Source organism: Taudactylus pleione, unplaced genomic scaffold (genome assembly GCF_031769625.1).
Source record: "Taudactylus pleione unplaced genomic scaffold, aTauple2 ptg000430l, whole genome shotgun sequence".
Lineage (NCBI taxonomy): Eukaryota > Metazoa > Chordata > Amphibia > Anura > Myobatrachidae > Taudactylus > Taudactylus pleione.
The window spans coordinates 484,327-500,211 of record NW_028284832.1 but is presented as its reverse complement, the minus strand read 5'-3'; the positions used below and the strand labels follow the sequence as shown (position 1 = coordinate 500,211).

The 15,885-nt window shown below is 44.7% G+C and overlaps 1 protein-coding gene across 7 annotated transcripts in view; it reads left to right on the top strand.

Moving 5' to 3' along the window:
* The window catches only part of CBFA2T3 (CBFA2/RUNX1 partner transcriptional co-repressor 3), a 50,485-nt gene extending 35,577 nt beyond the window's left edge, over positions 1–14,908 (top strand). For 5 of the 7 annotated variants that reach the window (XM_088447343.1, XM_088447344.1, XM_088447342.1 and 2 more), the window contains 5 exons: positions 228–298; positions 3,075–3,276; positions 3,872–3,940; positions 4,507–4,697; positions 7,713–14,908. In XM_088447343.1, coding sequence (XP_088303469.1) covers positions 228–298; positions 3,075–3,276; positions 3,872–3,940; positions 4,507–4,697; positions 7,713–7,970 — 791 coding nt within the window. In that variant the 3' untranslated portion in view covers positions 7,971–14,908. Of the gene's footprint in view, positions 1–227; positions 299–3,074; positions 3,277–3,871; positions 3,941–4,466; positions 4,698–7,712 lie in introns of all 7 variants that reach the window. The other 2 variants (XM_088447347.1, XM_088447346.1) reach the window with 2 other exon arrangements.
* The last annotated feature ends 977 nt before the right edge of the window (positions 14,909–15,885 follow it).

Below are 15,885 nucleotides of genomic sequence, written 5' to 3'. Positions count from 1 at the left end.
CAAACTCACTTTCTGTGGGATCTTAGGTGTGCTTTGTTAAAGACAGGAAAACATGTGCATTTACCCTGTTCGTCTGCCTGTCCGCATACTCCATAATCTGCCTTCAGCGTTACATCACATAGTATGAAAGTGTTCCCTGGTGGGATTTTTAACAAATATCACTCCAGGCAAAATAAATCTGAATATATGAGCACCATGCCTAAACAGCCTGTGTTGTTCCCTTTCAGCTGTCCACGAGGTAATCGATCACAGACTGACAGAACGTGAGTGGGCAGAGGAATGGAAGCATCTCAACAACGTGAGTGGGCAGCAGAAAATTATGGCATTAACGGGAACGCATAACTTTTATAATTACCGCCAATCCCCCAGACTAGTACCATAGTGGGCGTCCAAGTCCCAAATTACCATCATTACCAACGTTCCATGGATCAGAGTCTCCGATTTTAGATTGCACAGGTGCGATGTAGTTTAAATCCCGGTGGTCGGGATAACGGTGCTCAGAATGCCAGCGCTGGAATCCCGACAGCAGTCAGAATCCCTGCACCGGCATCCCGACTGTAAGTAGGGTGGTTAGGGGGAGATTTAGGGTTAGGGGTTAGGCACTAGGGGGGGGAGGCTAGGTTTTGGAGGTTTAGGGAGTGGGGAGGGTTAGGGGTAGGGTTAGTATACTTACCAACAGGTGCTGGCGTCGGGATTCTGACTGCTGGGACCCCCAGTGCCGGCATCCCGTAGCCAACCTGCCCAGGTAATATTGACAGGCTGTAAACTAATCAAATCTCCATTTGCTTCCCGGACCAGAGCCATTGCGTATATATACAGTATGTGGCCTGCGCACGTTTTGCTGTGTGTTGGTTACCCAGAGAGAGAATAAGGGCCTGATTCAGACCTGCTCGCGAGCGCATAGCGCTTGCAAGCTGGTCGATGGCCGGGCAGTGCGCACGCACGGTGTGCGCGAGCCAAGGAGCGAGTGAGAAATCACTCGCTCCGGGGCTCGCTACAAGACGGGGTGGCTGTCGATGTTGATCGACAGCTCGCCCCGTTTTGTAGGCGGGTCGGGGGGGTTGCTGCATTTACGGAAGCGTTCCCGAAGGAACGCCTGCTGTTTGTGGGTGGCCCTATGACATCACAGGTGATGTCAGTAGTGAACTTCCTGCTCTATTAGATAATCGCGACCATCGCCAGGCCACCCGCTAAAGCTGTGGGTGGTCACCCACAGCTTAGCGAGCGGCCTGGAGGCCGAGGTAAAACAAAAACCGTCTCGCCCTGATTCAGAGCCCGCTTTGATTCAAATAGCGAGCGTCTCTGAATCGGGGCCTAAGTTTTTCAACTGCTTTGTGTACACTAGTAATTTCTCCGTTGTCTTTTTCAGGCAGATAGAACCTACTTTTGGTAGCATGGAGAAATTAATAACTTTTCTTTTTATTATTTTAAGTGCAATATTCAAAACAGGAAAACTTAGCAGAAATAAAACCTTTCCTACGAGTCTTCCCATAGTTACTACCAATCTATGCATCATTTAATTGCCAGTTCTCCTCAGTGTACTGATACTAAATATGTGGTTGTTATGTAAAGTATGACTGAGTTACTGAGGTAAAGGTCCTGTAATCTATTCCCATTATTGTGTTATTTTATTTTAATCTTATTTTTCTGGCCAGGGAGCCTCTGCTCCATCAGATCTTCCTTAATGTTTCTTTCTATGAATAGATTCAGTGTAACCCAGGTCTCACATGTCCATCAATATGATTGGTTGCTATGGGCTATATCTCCACTTCTAAACACCTGCGCTTTAGTAAAATATACCTCATTGTATTAGTAGCATATATTCCAACATTGCAAAATATAGCAAATGTAATGAATGGCTGCAGTGGCGGAACTTGTGAGTGGTGGGCCCAGGTGGGCAAGAAGGTGAGAAGCAGTGGGTGACAGGGAGAAGCATATGGTGACAGGGAGAAGCAGTGGGTGACAGGGAGGGGGAAGAGGCAGTGGGTGAAAGGGAGAGGGTGACAGGCAGTGGGTGACAAGGAGAAGCAGTGGGTGACATGGAGAGGGAAGAGGCAGTGGGTGACAGGGGAGAGGGCGAGAGGTGACAGGGTGAAGCAGTGGGTGACAGAGAGGGTGAGAGGTATACTTGACAGGCAATGAGTGAAAGGGAGAGGGGATAGGCAGTGGGTGACAGGGCGAGAGTGATAGGTAGAGGTGACAGGTATTAGTGACAGGGAAAAGCAGTGGGTGAGAGAGGTGACAGGCAGTAGGTGACAGGGAGAAGTAGAAGCAGTGGGTGACAGGCAGTGGGTGACAGGGAGAGAGTGGAAAGGCAGTGGGTGACAGGGAGAGGGTGATTGGAGGAGGTGACAGGTAGTGGGTGGAGATGCAGTGGGTGCCCGATACATTATACCACACTGTAGTGCCCCCCACATTATGTCACACTATAGTGCCCACACATAATGCTACACTATAGTGCCCACATTATGCTACACTGTAATGCCCACACATTATGCCACCTGTAGTGCCCACACAGTGTACATGACCAGCAGCATCCTTAGGCAGCCGGCAGAGCAGCAGTCACAGCCTCACAATGAGTCACACCCATGAGGCTGCGCTGCTGCTAAACTCCAGGTCAGAGGAGCATGTGATGGGCTCCTCCAATCAGAGCTCAGCACATGTTCCTCTGAACCCACTGCAGAGACTACTAGGATTTATTATTATTACCCAGTAGTGCACTGCAGTGCTGAGCCTGACTGTACTGTACTCTGGTCCTCTCTGTGTGTAGCTGCCGGCCGGCTCAGTCACAGCCTTGATGACTGCACGGCAAGCAGCTGCACTGCAGCCTGCCATATAATTATAAATGGAGCCGGGCAGTGTGGACCCCTATATTGCAACGGGCCCCGGTGCCGGACACCGGCTGCACCGCTGGTAGTTTCGCCCCTGAAAAGCTGTACAGAAGCTCCTAACTAGGGCTCTCTGAAGCTTCTGCCACCATGTTACATCCAGTTAGTAATTAAATTGCTGATCACTTAAAAAAAGAATAATGAATGAGAGGTCTGATGGCATTCTGTTAAAATATTTATTTTCAGCTTTTAAACTGCATAATGGATATGGTAGAAAAAACGCGCCGTTCACTGACAGTCCTCCGCCGCTGCCAGGAAGCGGACCGCGAAGAGCTGAATCACTGGATTCGTCGCTACAGTGATGCAGAGGACTTGAAAAAGACTGTCAGCTCCGTGACTCAGCCAGCGCGACACCACAACAGCTCCAGCACCGAATCCTCTCCAGCAGGTCAGATAACGCACAAGAAGGGACTGTAGTAGGGAGGAATGTACGGGCAGTGACTTGTGTGTGATTTGTTGGTGGCACATGAAATATAAGGACACCTACTGAGCAAGAGGTCTGATTCAGCAAGGATGGCAAGTGCGATTACACACGCAATCATTGTCGCGTAGACCCATCGCAGAGTGATTCACAGGTTGTACCGTTTGAGGGGGGTGGTCGGCGAAACACAGGCGTGCCAGTGCGTTTGAATGCCATTGCAGGGGCGTGCATAAATTAGGCACTGCGATGCCATACACAGCCTGTGTACCCAATGCGTGCGATGAGGTTAGCAATTCCTGAGTAAGGGTAGAGCTTGTGCAAGTGTACGTGAGGCTGCGATGGTACTCAATGTTACCGATAGTTTTGCAGTCTTGCTAAGTATTACGGATGTGTGTAAGGTAAGGTGGGCGTCCTTATGTTGTGCTGCGATGGCATAGCGATCACCGAGGATTGGCATATCTTCGCAGTGAGACCGTGCGCAATCGTTATTGCAATCACAGTTGCGATCGTTGCTGAATCATTTGCATTTACCAATTTTTCTAATTGTCCATCTGTACTTTAGAGCCCTCACGGGACTTTCTCCATCGGCCGCAGGCTGGGTATATGCCAGAAGAGATTTGGCGGAAAGCAGGTGAGTGATCTGCTCTGTGGGCATACAAGATACTGTAGTTATTGCTCATATATATACGTGAGGGCAAAATAATGCACACTAACGAAACGTATGTTATATTGCCAGTAGTGTCTCATTTACCATTAATCCAGCAAAGCTTCAGCCTAGAGGTGTGCTGTACATTCAGGGTTATCCAATCTGCTGATGTTACCCCAGACATTCCTCACCACACTCATTATCCTACCGCTCCTGTGTGGATTTAGCACCTTTTGTGCTTTGTATTAGGCCCACCCTAAGCATTATAGATCATGCCCTAGCTACAAGTGTGATTATTCTTTCCTAATATACCCTGAGGCCAGTTTATTTCTTGGGGGGTAACTTGTTTTAGATGTTGTATATGGTGGTTTGGAGTACGGGTTGGTTGCAGTTATGTAGCAGACAATGTTTTGCTCCTTTTGTCTATTTAGTTTTGCTAAAGGTTATTGGCAGTGTAGGGTATATTCCTAAATCTTTAAACCCCTACTATACCTGAGTCCCCACCTCCCAGGGCTCATCTTCCCCTCTGAGCTGTCTCTCTGTCCGCACAGAGGAGGCGGTGAACGAAGTAAAACGCCAGGCCATGTCGGAGCTGCAGAAAGCTGTGTCAGAAGCAGAGCGCAAGGCTCACGACCTCATCACAGTAGAGCGAGCCAAAATGGAGCGAGCGTTAGCGGAGGCAAAGCGGCAGGCATCAGAGGACGCCGTCACCGTCATCAATCAGCAGGAGGACTCAAGTGAGGTAACGGCCACGCGGCACAGAGCAGGAGGCAGCCACGGCACACCGGTGACTAAAAGCACACTGGCTCAGTTTGTAACGCTGCCTATTACACCAAGCATAGGTCCTGTAATGTAAGGAAGGATAGCCACCTCAGATACACAATGACTAGTGCTAGAACGGGGTGCAGGCAGGATGCTAGAACATTGGTGCATTTTAAAACTTCCTCCATAGTCTTTAACATTTGCTAGAATTACCTGGGATGTGCTCACTTATTTTCTATATTAAGGGTTGTCCATGCAGTGAAATAATAGGGGAGAGCCCGAGTCTTTCATCATATTGTTATTAGGGTGAGGAGAGATGGATCTGTTAGTTCTGTCTCCAAAGAGCTATGACTGTAATAGGTGCTGTAGGTGATAGCTCATTATAGTATAGAATTATATGTGCTATAGGTGATAGCTCACTACAGTATAGTAATACGTGCTATAGGTCACTACAGTATAGTAATACGTGCTATAGGTCACTACAGTATAGTAATACGTGCTATAGGTGATAGCTAACTACAGTATAGTAATACGGCACATCGGTGATAGCTCACTACAGTATAGTAATACAAGCTATAGGTGATAGCTCACTACAGTATAGTAATACATGCTATAGGTGATAGCTCACTACAGTATAGTAATACATGCTATAGGTGATAGCTCACTACAGTATAGTAATACGTGCTATAGGTCACTACAGTATAGTAATACGTGCTATAGGTCACTACAGTATAGTAATACTTGCTATAGGTGATAGCTAACTACAGTATAGTAATACGGCACATAGGTGATAGCTCACTACAGTATAGTAATACAAGCTATAGGTGATAGCTCACTACAGTATAGTAATACGTGCTATAGGTGATAGCTCACTACAGTATAGTAATACATGCTATAGGTGATAGCTCACTACAGTATAGTAATACATGCTGTAGGTGATAGCTCACTATAGTATAATAATCTGTGCTAAACTGATATCTCACTATAGTATAGTAATCTGTGCTGTAGATGATAGTTGACTATAGTATAGTAAGGGATGCCATTAACTTACTACCGCCCGGAATGCCGGCTGTCAGAATCCCAATGCTGGAAGTCCAACCTGGAACTAAAGATAGGTGTCTAAATCCCGGCGCCTATTTTTAGCCAGATGCTGAAATCCCGACAGCCGGCATCCCGAACGAAGGTAGGCGGGGAGTTAGTTTTAGGCACCCCTGGGGTTACTCAGCGTTAGGCACCCCTGGGGGTACTTAGGGTTAGGCACCACTAAGTGAGGGTTAAGGGGGGGGGGGGGTGAGGGGAGGGTTAGGGTACTTACCAATCGGTAAGTACCCTAACTCCACTGTTCAGGCTTCCGGCATCGGCATTACATCCGCCGGGAACTCATCCGGCGGCATTACATACCGATTCCTTTAGTAATACATGCTGTAGGTGATAGCTCACTATTGAATAGTACTGTGCTATAGTTAATAGCTCACTATAGTATAGTAATACGTGCTATAGGTCATAACTCACTATAATATAGTGATATGTGCTACAGGTAATGGCTCACTATAGAATAGTAATGTGCTATAGGTAAGGTAATACATCGCTAAAGTATAGTAATACCTGCTATAGATGATAGATCACTATAGAATAGTAATGTGCTATAGGTGATATCTAATTATAGTATAGTAATACGTGCTATAGGTGATATCTAATTATAGTAGAGTAATACGTGCTATAGGTAATATCTAATTATAGTATACTAATATGTGCTATAGGTGATAGATCACTATAATATAGTAATACGTGCTATAGGTTATAGATCACTATAGAATAGTAATGTGCTATAGGTGATATATAATTATAGTACAGTAATATGTGCTATAGGTAATAGATCACTATAGTATACTATATCATGGTAACATTACATTGGTAGCACATAAAGTCATGCTTCCCTACTTTTTCCATTTATTTATCCTCTGGGATACTGTGGAGGAAAACTCCAAGGGGCACATATGGGGGACTTGATAATGTGATTTGTGTCACCACGGTCCTGTCCCTGCTGCTCAATGACGTGGTCTGCGTCAGCGTGGGGTGGTGGGCGGTTCTAGGATGAGGCCATTTCCATCCTCAGGCCCTTCCCAGCACTGCGCCATGACACAAATCACACCCTCACGCAGTAGGGACCAGGACCTTGTGACATGTATCACACCATCATGTCCCTGTTACACCCACTTTACAATGAAGGGAAGCGGAATACCAGAGGGTGGTCTCCCCGAAATGCTACTCTGCTATTTCACATGGGGACCAGCGCTGAACTGCAAAGCCTGTGGGGAGGAGTATCCGTTCTAATGGGAGTTACCCTTTAAAAAAGAAAAATCTTGATTAACAAATCCATTACCTGCAACCTTAGTGAATAGCTACACTAGAAAAGCAATCATTTATTGGTTTTACATATTAGCAACTTTCATTAAGAAAACCGTCAACAAAGTTTTGCGTATGGCCATTGCTGTGAAAGCTTGTTTTCTCCCAGTATGGAGACGCAGAGTCACGCCCCACAGACGTCATGGCAGCACCCAATCACCAGAGAGAGACATTGTAAGGCTGATGTAGGTGCATATTGCTATCCAAATAACTGCCTTCCGAATTGATTCCACTTTGAAGAAACTGAAATAGATGTTATACATGATCATTTCCATGCAGGGACGTAACTGGGTATTTGAAGGGCCCATAGCAAAAGTTTGTAAGGGCCCCTATGTTCCACCCAATATACCCTTTATAAGGACAGCATGCATTTGAGAGTATACGTCATCCTATCGTAAATATTGGCACATTGTTGCCAAATAAGACCTTTTGTGCTTACAGCGGAATTGCAATAGAAACATTAGATGTTTCTGTTATACACAATGATCCCTCACTGTTGTGTTGTTGCAGTATTTCCCCTGGAAGCACCATAGACTTGGATAATGCCCAGTTGGCGGATGGGATAACTCTGTTCTTACTCTTGTTGCAGAGCTGCTGGAACTGCGGGCGGAAAGCCAGTGAGACCTGCAGCGGCTGCAACACAGCCCGATATTGTGGCTCCTTCTGCCAACACAAAGACTGGGAGAAACATCACCACGTGTGCGGCCAATCCCTGCACCACCCACCCAGCTCGCAGCCAGTGTCAACCACCCCGGCCACACCTGCAGCTAGCCCAACTGCAAGCAGCTCCGCCTCTCGCTCTGGGACCCCCGCCACGCCCCTTTTGCTGGATTCCGCCTCTCGCTAATGGAGACTGTAGGAGATAAGAAACTGAGGTCACAGGCCAGCCACCTCCTGCTCACAGACAGCTGCACCCATCAGCCTCACCGCGGGGTTCTGGCCGACGGCAGCCAAGACTCCACCTGTCCCCCCGTTGTGTCTGCTTCTGGGTGGGTTAGGATCTGTTTGTCAGTGTGGTCTGGAATTGAACCTGAAGACAAGCATATAAAGCTTCATATTTCAAAAATTCCCACCCTGCATATTAGTACGAGAGTATAAAGCCCCTCTGAGGGGGGGATAGACTAAGAAGATTAATAGGGTGCAGGAAGTGTTTTACTTAGAACTACTCTCAAATCTTTGGCTTTAAACATAATTGAAATCCAAAAAAATAAAAATAAAGCAGATATACAAATTAAACTACCTTGCTAGACAGCCAAGAAATGTCAGACACCAAGAACACCTCTTACAAAGAAATCCAAAAAATAAAACCCCAATCCAAACTTAACCAGCCTTGCCAAAGCCTGGTCCGAGAGGAGTGGAGGGAGCTTCCAGGGAAGAACAGAAAGTTTCAGTGTATTCTGGGAGTTCTGCTGAGGGAAAATCCCTGGAGAAAGACACCGTAGTAAAAACAGTATTCTGCAATTACTTTTCTCCAAGGCTTCCATCGGGGATGTCCCACCTCTGCTGTACTTGCATCTTCCTCCTCTACCTCTCCTGTAGCAAATTGCCTCAGCTGGTCAGGACTAACTTCCTTGTCCTACACTCGGATTGAACCAGAGGGAGAAAAAGACATTTATAGACACGTTTCGTGACCTGTTCAGTCAAACAATGAAGCCCTGTGTACCAGTGTTTTGTCTCTCCGTCAATGCACATGGCGGAGGTACCCAGAATGGAATATTTAATGGACAGTTGTGGCCGACACATCAGTTGGGGGACCGGTGGGAGATGACTCCAGGAACTCCCCTTTCCCCCGGCTCACAGACTATAACCCACAATGGGGGCAAATTGTACAGTTGTTTTTTTTGTTTTTTTTCTATTTATAAAAGCAAAACAAAAGAATTCCCATGTAGGGGACGTGAGTGCAATATGATACGTGCAAGGCTACTGATGGGCGGGGGGAGTCAGCTGCAAAATTATATATACAAAAAGAAAACAAAAAAACAGATATAGGGTGAGCAGCGTCGGGTTAGTACAACACAAAAAAGTACAGTAGCAGAGTTTTGCTAATTAAGCTCCATGTTCTCCAAAAGTTTATCACAGCACGAATGCTCCACCGCAGTGTAGTAGCCAGGGTGGATGGTGACATACGGTACGTGTAATTTCAGAACACATTTATGGCAGAGTGCGTGGTCGCTGGGACAAAACTTGTCCATGTGTACTCTGGAATGGAAACTATCAACAGGTTTTTTTAATTATCATCAATGCATACGGCTTTGGAATTCTAGCGCGTATAAATATGGTTTTGAGATATCACCGCCGGTCACGAACATTCCCTCTGATTAGAAGTCCCATGTGATTTGATGGCTTCAAGTATCAATATACAAAATTGTTCCCCTCCCACTGAATCTTATAGTATTACGATCACTGGTATCTCACCCAGAGTGGGAGATTTATCAAACTTTCTAAAGAGCACAAGTGGAGAAATTGCCCAAAGCAACAAATCAGATTCTGACTATCATTTTATAGAAGGTACTAGAGAAAAGGTAGCTAGAATCTGATTGGCTGGTGAAATCTAAATCTACATAGTACTTTGATCATGCTACATTTTGACCTTGATAGTTTCCCTTTACCAGGATGCACTATAATAATATGCCAATAATACATTTATAGCATTGTGATATAGCACTTGTTCTGTGTATGAGATACACAGTGTGGTAAAAAAAAAAAGTACTTCTGTTATCTCTGAGTATTAATTTACGGAAGTACAATGATAGATGTATGGCAGAAGATACTGCAGATATTCAGTTAGATAATGGCCTGGTGCAGGATTTACCGATTAAAGAGGTTTTACAGCACTAGATGACGTTCTTGCTGGTGGGTCAGTTAATACTCTTGTGGTCTGAATTAATGAGGGGACTGATAAGCATCTGAGTAGAGGCCAGGACAGTAACATTGCAGATCTGTAATGAGTGGTTCACCAAGTCTTTGATAATTAATATCTAAACATGCATCATTCTGCCCAGGTGGAGCCCAATTGAGTATAACAAAGCACCTGTCACCTTGATCCCGTGTAGAAGCGGCCTTATTATGTGCTGACGCATATTCATAAGGGTGCAGCCTATCAGTGCACATGTGCCTAGTAATTATTGGTCAGGCCTCATGAATGGTAGTCATGAAGTGCCTCAGTGATGTCACAGGTCTTTAGTGCTGATTGGAAGCTTTATTGTGACTATTGGTCCAGCTCAAAAATGGCTGCCCCCATGATGTCGCCAACAAGTGCTTTTTAAAGGGCTCCAGTCACTGAGGTTTCAAACCCCAAGAAAGGATTGAGTGTTATTCTACCACATTCAGATTAACAGGTCACTGTCATGTATCAGATTGCTTTGCCCCATGAAGGAAATTTGCTGATTTCACCCAGATCTGCTAACAGTAGTGATGCCGCAAAAGTGGGCCTAATCTTCTGGAGCCTCGGACCGCCGCCAAATTCTGCCGTAAAGTTTGCTGTGTATTGTTTCTTAATCTACTGCCATTTGTCCACCTCAGCCAGCAATGCTAACTGCACTTAAATAAGAGGCTTGACCAAGCATTGCACACAAAGGATTGTTAGTTCCATATGCCCTAAAAGCTCTTTGCTACATCTGCCAGGTGCATTGGGGGAGAACAGAGGTTCCAAATATGGCTTGTCCTGGGACCTCATATGGGTAATGGGAGGGTAAGCATCTGTCACCGTTCCAGCTGTTGATGAACTACAGAAACACAGGGGCATCATGGGAGATGTAGTTCAGCAACAGCTAGATGTCATTCATTACCTATATTTTCTCAGTACACAGTTGAGTGTGACTTACAAACGCACTTCCGCCTGTTAACAAGAATCTTAGCACCAGGTTTTTATATTTTATTCCATTCTCATGTCTGCAATGTTTTTAGGGGAAAATTATCATCAAAATGCTGTTGTGTTGAGTGAAATATAGTAGTGTCTATCATAGAGTATTAAGACCAGCTCTTCTATAGCTATAGTGACACCTGCTGGCTAAAAATAAAACCGCAAACAAAACACTGTAACCAAAATGTGAGCGTGTACCTGATGCCTTCACGCAGATTACTAACACTTTTAAAAGCAAGCGTGGAGGTGTGGCCTATAGCAACCAATCAGATTGTAGCTAACATTTTTTAGACTGCTAGATAAATGATAGCTATAATCTGAATTGTTGCTGTGGGCAACACCTTAATGTTTTCTTTGTAGGCGTTTTAGAAACCCCAACCCTATATAGTTAATGTTATAGAACTTGAAACTTGATGATAGTTTTCCTTTAAACAGTCCTCCATCTTGTGTACCTGCCTCATTACCTTAGTTAGTTATGAAGGAAGTTTATTTTTTTACACATCCTATGAAAAAACAGAAAGTAATATATAAAATATTTGGTATGTGTGTGTATAATAGAAACCTGTTGGGTCTTTAAATAATTCTGTAATCTCCTCTTGTATTGTATGTTTGATACTCTGTTGCCTCCATTTCTTTCAAGGTGGCATCCATCTTGTGGCTCACAGCCATCTCTCTGTTACTGTGTATCGTGGCCAATACACGCAATGCGTTCTGTTTTGTTCCTTGATATTAATCACTGAGTTTCTCCTGCGCAGTTTGTTGCACTCAGGTCGGTTCATTTTCTCATCATTTTGAATACAGAGTGTAATACCCCGAGTGCTGTCAGCTATTAAAACCAACACTTCCCTCCGAATGGCACCATATTTAACATGGATTTGGGGAGTTGTGAACAGCTGGACGTTCAGTACCCACACGGATTACTGCCCTCGTTAACTCTCTTGCACTACCTCTAAAGGTCACAACCATACGTGGAACTACAAAATGGCCGCCAAGCATAAAATTGAAACCAAAATGTCATCGTGGGAAAGGACTTGGGCAGTCCAGGCAACGGCACCCTCTGTCCTAGACTTGAAAAAAGCAGCTTTAAATAAAGAACACACTGTCCCAAGGATTACTGGACAGGGACCTCATAGTTGGAGGCTGTTTATTAATCCCAAGAGGTTGTAGCTTTAAAGATGGCAGCTCTTACGCTAATTATAGGATCTGCAGTGGCCTCAACATGCCCGGTTTTCAATGACACACATGGGAAATGTCCTGCATTGTGTTTTCTTATGTCACTCTGCCAACCTGCAACAATCCCTTTGTCTGTCCTCCCTTAATGCTTAGCCTCAACCAGCAGTAGAACCCTGACTGCTACAAGAGTCATAGCTGGGATTTATGAACCTTATTCCCGTCACTGCCAAAAGTTAGCTACTGTATCGCACCAATTTCAATTACTAGTTCACACCAGTTCATTTCAGCTTCAAAGTAGGCACAGTTCCCTCTAAACTGAGCAATCTGGGAATGATAATTTTTAAAACTAAATTTTAATTTATTATGAAATAGAAATTGTGGGGTTGCACTAAACAGCAGATTCTCAGTTAAATTATTTAAGGTGGAATTCTCATTAGATTAGGTTTGTTCCGTTTAGAGGGAACATACTAGCCAAACTATGTTATATGCCTGTATGGCAAAGCATCAAGATTTTAGATTCAATGGTAATCATCGGCGGTTTTCAGTGCCGGGCACCCAACGGAGCAATTCAATTGTTGCTCTATTCGGGCGCAAACAGCCGCTGGCGCCTGCATTTCTGCACACCCCCTACTGAGGAGGCGAGCAGAAATATGTGAAAAGACCATGGGTCAGCACTTTAGACGAGATTAGACACTATGGACCTCATTCAGAGTCGGTCGTTGTGGCCACACGGTCGTACGCCACCGATGTTCGCTATACTGCGCATGCGTAAAGTTCACAATGCGCGTGCGCAAACTAGCCGCTACGATCAGAAATTTCTCTCTCCTTGAACACAGCCAGGTCGGTAGTTTGAGTGACAGATGGAGGCGTTTGTGGGTGGTAACAGGGGAAGGTGCTTGAAAACGGGGGAGTGGAGATCCGAAAGCAGGCGTGCCTCATTATGCGAACGGCGCTTTATGGGAGTGCATACGGATTATGGGAGTGCATAATTAACAAAGTAGCGTCATGGCACATGTGACATGGGAAGTTTTTACACTGACATGATCGTAGAGCTTAAGAGAGGGTATGGTCAGCCTTAAGCTCTACGACCAGTTCCGATGGTTCCCGATAGTCTCGATTAATCCTTATATGCCCGGAGATGACGTGCAATGCGTACGAGAAGGGGGCGTATTGTTTTGTCTTCCGACCGCTTCCTCCCCTTGGTCGGCCAACTACCGATCTGAACTTAGGGACGCAACTTGCGAGGGAATCATTTGAATATCCGGCCCCTTTTCCCGTGCGGCCGCTTCGACCGACTCTGAATGAGGTCCTATATGCGGCTAAATCCAGTCTGATAGGGCGCGACAAGTGTGATAATTAATGGGCGCCCAAAACAATTGAATTGCTATATCGGGTGCCCATTAATTAACGTGGCACCCAAAAAGAGCATTCTAAGCACTTTTCATAATGAACTGTAATACCTTCTTATGTCCACTAGGTGGAAATGGAGTTAAATTGTGGAAATATTTCTGCCAGTGACCAAACCTTTTCAGGCACCAATTTTTAACTCTTTGTTTGTACAGTATATAATTTCTTACATCAAAAGGAAAATAATTAAATACGTTTTTCACTTTCCAATTACTGTATTAACTTGTATGTGCTGACTTGCAACTCTTTTGAATGCATTGCTTTCTTTTGGTTTTCAGCCATGTATTTATAGCATCAGGCTGATAAATATAAAGTAATTGTTACTATATATTATCTATCAGCCTGATGATATATGTGCGGAATGTATTTAGCAGAGGTTGCAAGAGGGCATGCACAAGCTAATTAACTAAAGTCTTCTAAATGGTCCCCATATTGACTATTGCAGTTACTGGTTGGAGAGCCTGAATAACTATTAAACAAAAGAAACAAAATGTACAGATGACTTTCACCTTGGTGACGTTGTACAGTAACAACATAGTTTCAGAAACTAAAATAATGTATTTGCAAATGTACAGACTGATCTGAATTAGGTAAACCAAACTGAACATCTATTAGAAAACAACTTTATGGGTTTTATATTTGTTTTACAGTTTATCACGCAGAAAACTGAACTGTCCGTGAGTGCTGTCTATTTGTGTGAATTATGGTATGGTTATATGATGATATGCACATGTCACTGTCACCCATAGCAACCAAAAGTGTTCTGTCAGTTATCTATTAAAGTTTTTAAAATCAATGCAAACATTCTGATTGGTTGTTATGGAATACAGCAGGTTACATGTGCTGCATTGTATTCTGACAGTACTTTATTTTGCCATTAATTGATGTATAGGCTACGTCTAAAGAAACCTGCACAGTGCAATTTTCTGTAGCTACACAATGTTACCCCTTGTACTTGTACTGCAATATGACGACATACAGGTGCTAAGCCTATATTTAAATCTGGCCCTTCTCGCCTTCCGTAGACCACCTACAAGGCAATGTTTACGAGCAATCCAACCTGAAATGTCTTGAGGTTATTATCTGAGGTCACTTGTTATTATGAACGGGACTTTTGCTACTAGGACATATTGAAGCTGCAGTGTATAATGCACAGATAACTGGGGATATGTGCATTTGTGTGGGTGAGGCAGGGCCGGTGCAGACCCAGCAGACACAGGGCTGCATATTTTTTGCATGCTGGTATCTCAATGTGTTGTACGTCTGATCTGAGGCAGCTGTAACCATTCACTCAGATCAATGTCTGTTCTGTGATCTGTATCTGTGTCATAAAAGAAATTTTAATATGGAGACTGTCATTTTTTATTTATTTTTTTTAACCTTCCAACTTATACATTGTCTAATCATATGAATTATTGGCCCACTCACCTGGGCGAGGTTCTCAGCTATTTTAGGGAAACGATGCCCACCCCTCTAGCTGTTCTGGAAATGATGCACGAAGAACCTTTACATTTTTCACCTAATGGACTGACTTATAGGATATCTCTGCAACCTGTGTGTCAGGGCCCGGAGGCTGTTTTTGAGGTCCCAATATGTGATGCCAGTGGCACACCGATGCTTGGTATCCCACAGGCACACCAACACTTGAGATCCCAACAGAACAGTGACATTTGTGATGCCAATGATACACCAACACTTGGTATCCCAAGGGCACACGACAATTGGTATCCCAAGGGCACATTCACCACACACATCCCTTACCCCCCCACATCCCACTTTCCTCCCTCCACTTCTCCCCCCTTCCTAACCTCATCACCACCAACCCCCCCTATCCTACTGGCCCCCCTACCGACCCCCCCCCCCCGTTATCCTCTCCCTCCATTACCCCCCTACCACAGTTGGATGAGCATGGTTCAGAAAATAGTGTAGAAGTTGCTCTCGGCATACAGCCATATGTATTCAGTATGTCTCACATCCACAATATGTGTATTTAGCATATTGTTTATTAAATGAAAGAAAGACAAAGATGCAGCCGAAATACCATCTGTTCCTGCTGTGTGATGCATGTGCAGATGTTAGTGCATCTGTGGACTAGTGTATGAAGCTATCCTTGGTTATAAGATACGCACTAGCCGATATGCGCGAGTTGTCGTGCCGATACGGCAAATCGGGACGATATCAGCCAAGTGTGTCCCCGGCCTTACAGAACAGAACAGATTGGCATACTTCTCTACTTTTCTGCTCTGGGAAAGGGAATGAACAGAAGATGTCTGCTGGGCTTGATGAAATGTTTTGTGTCGTCCCCTCCCTGCACGCTCAG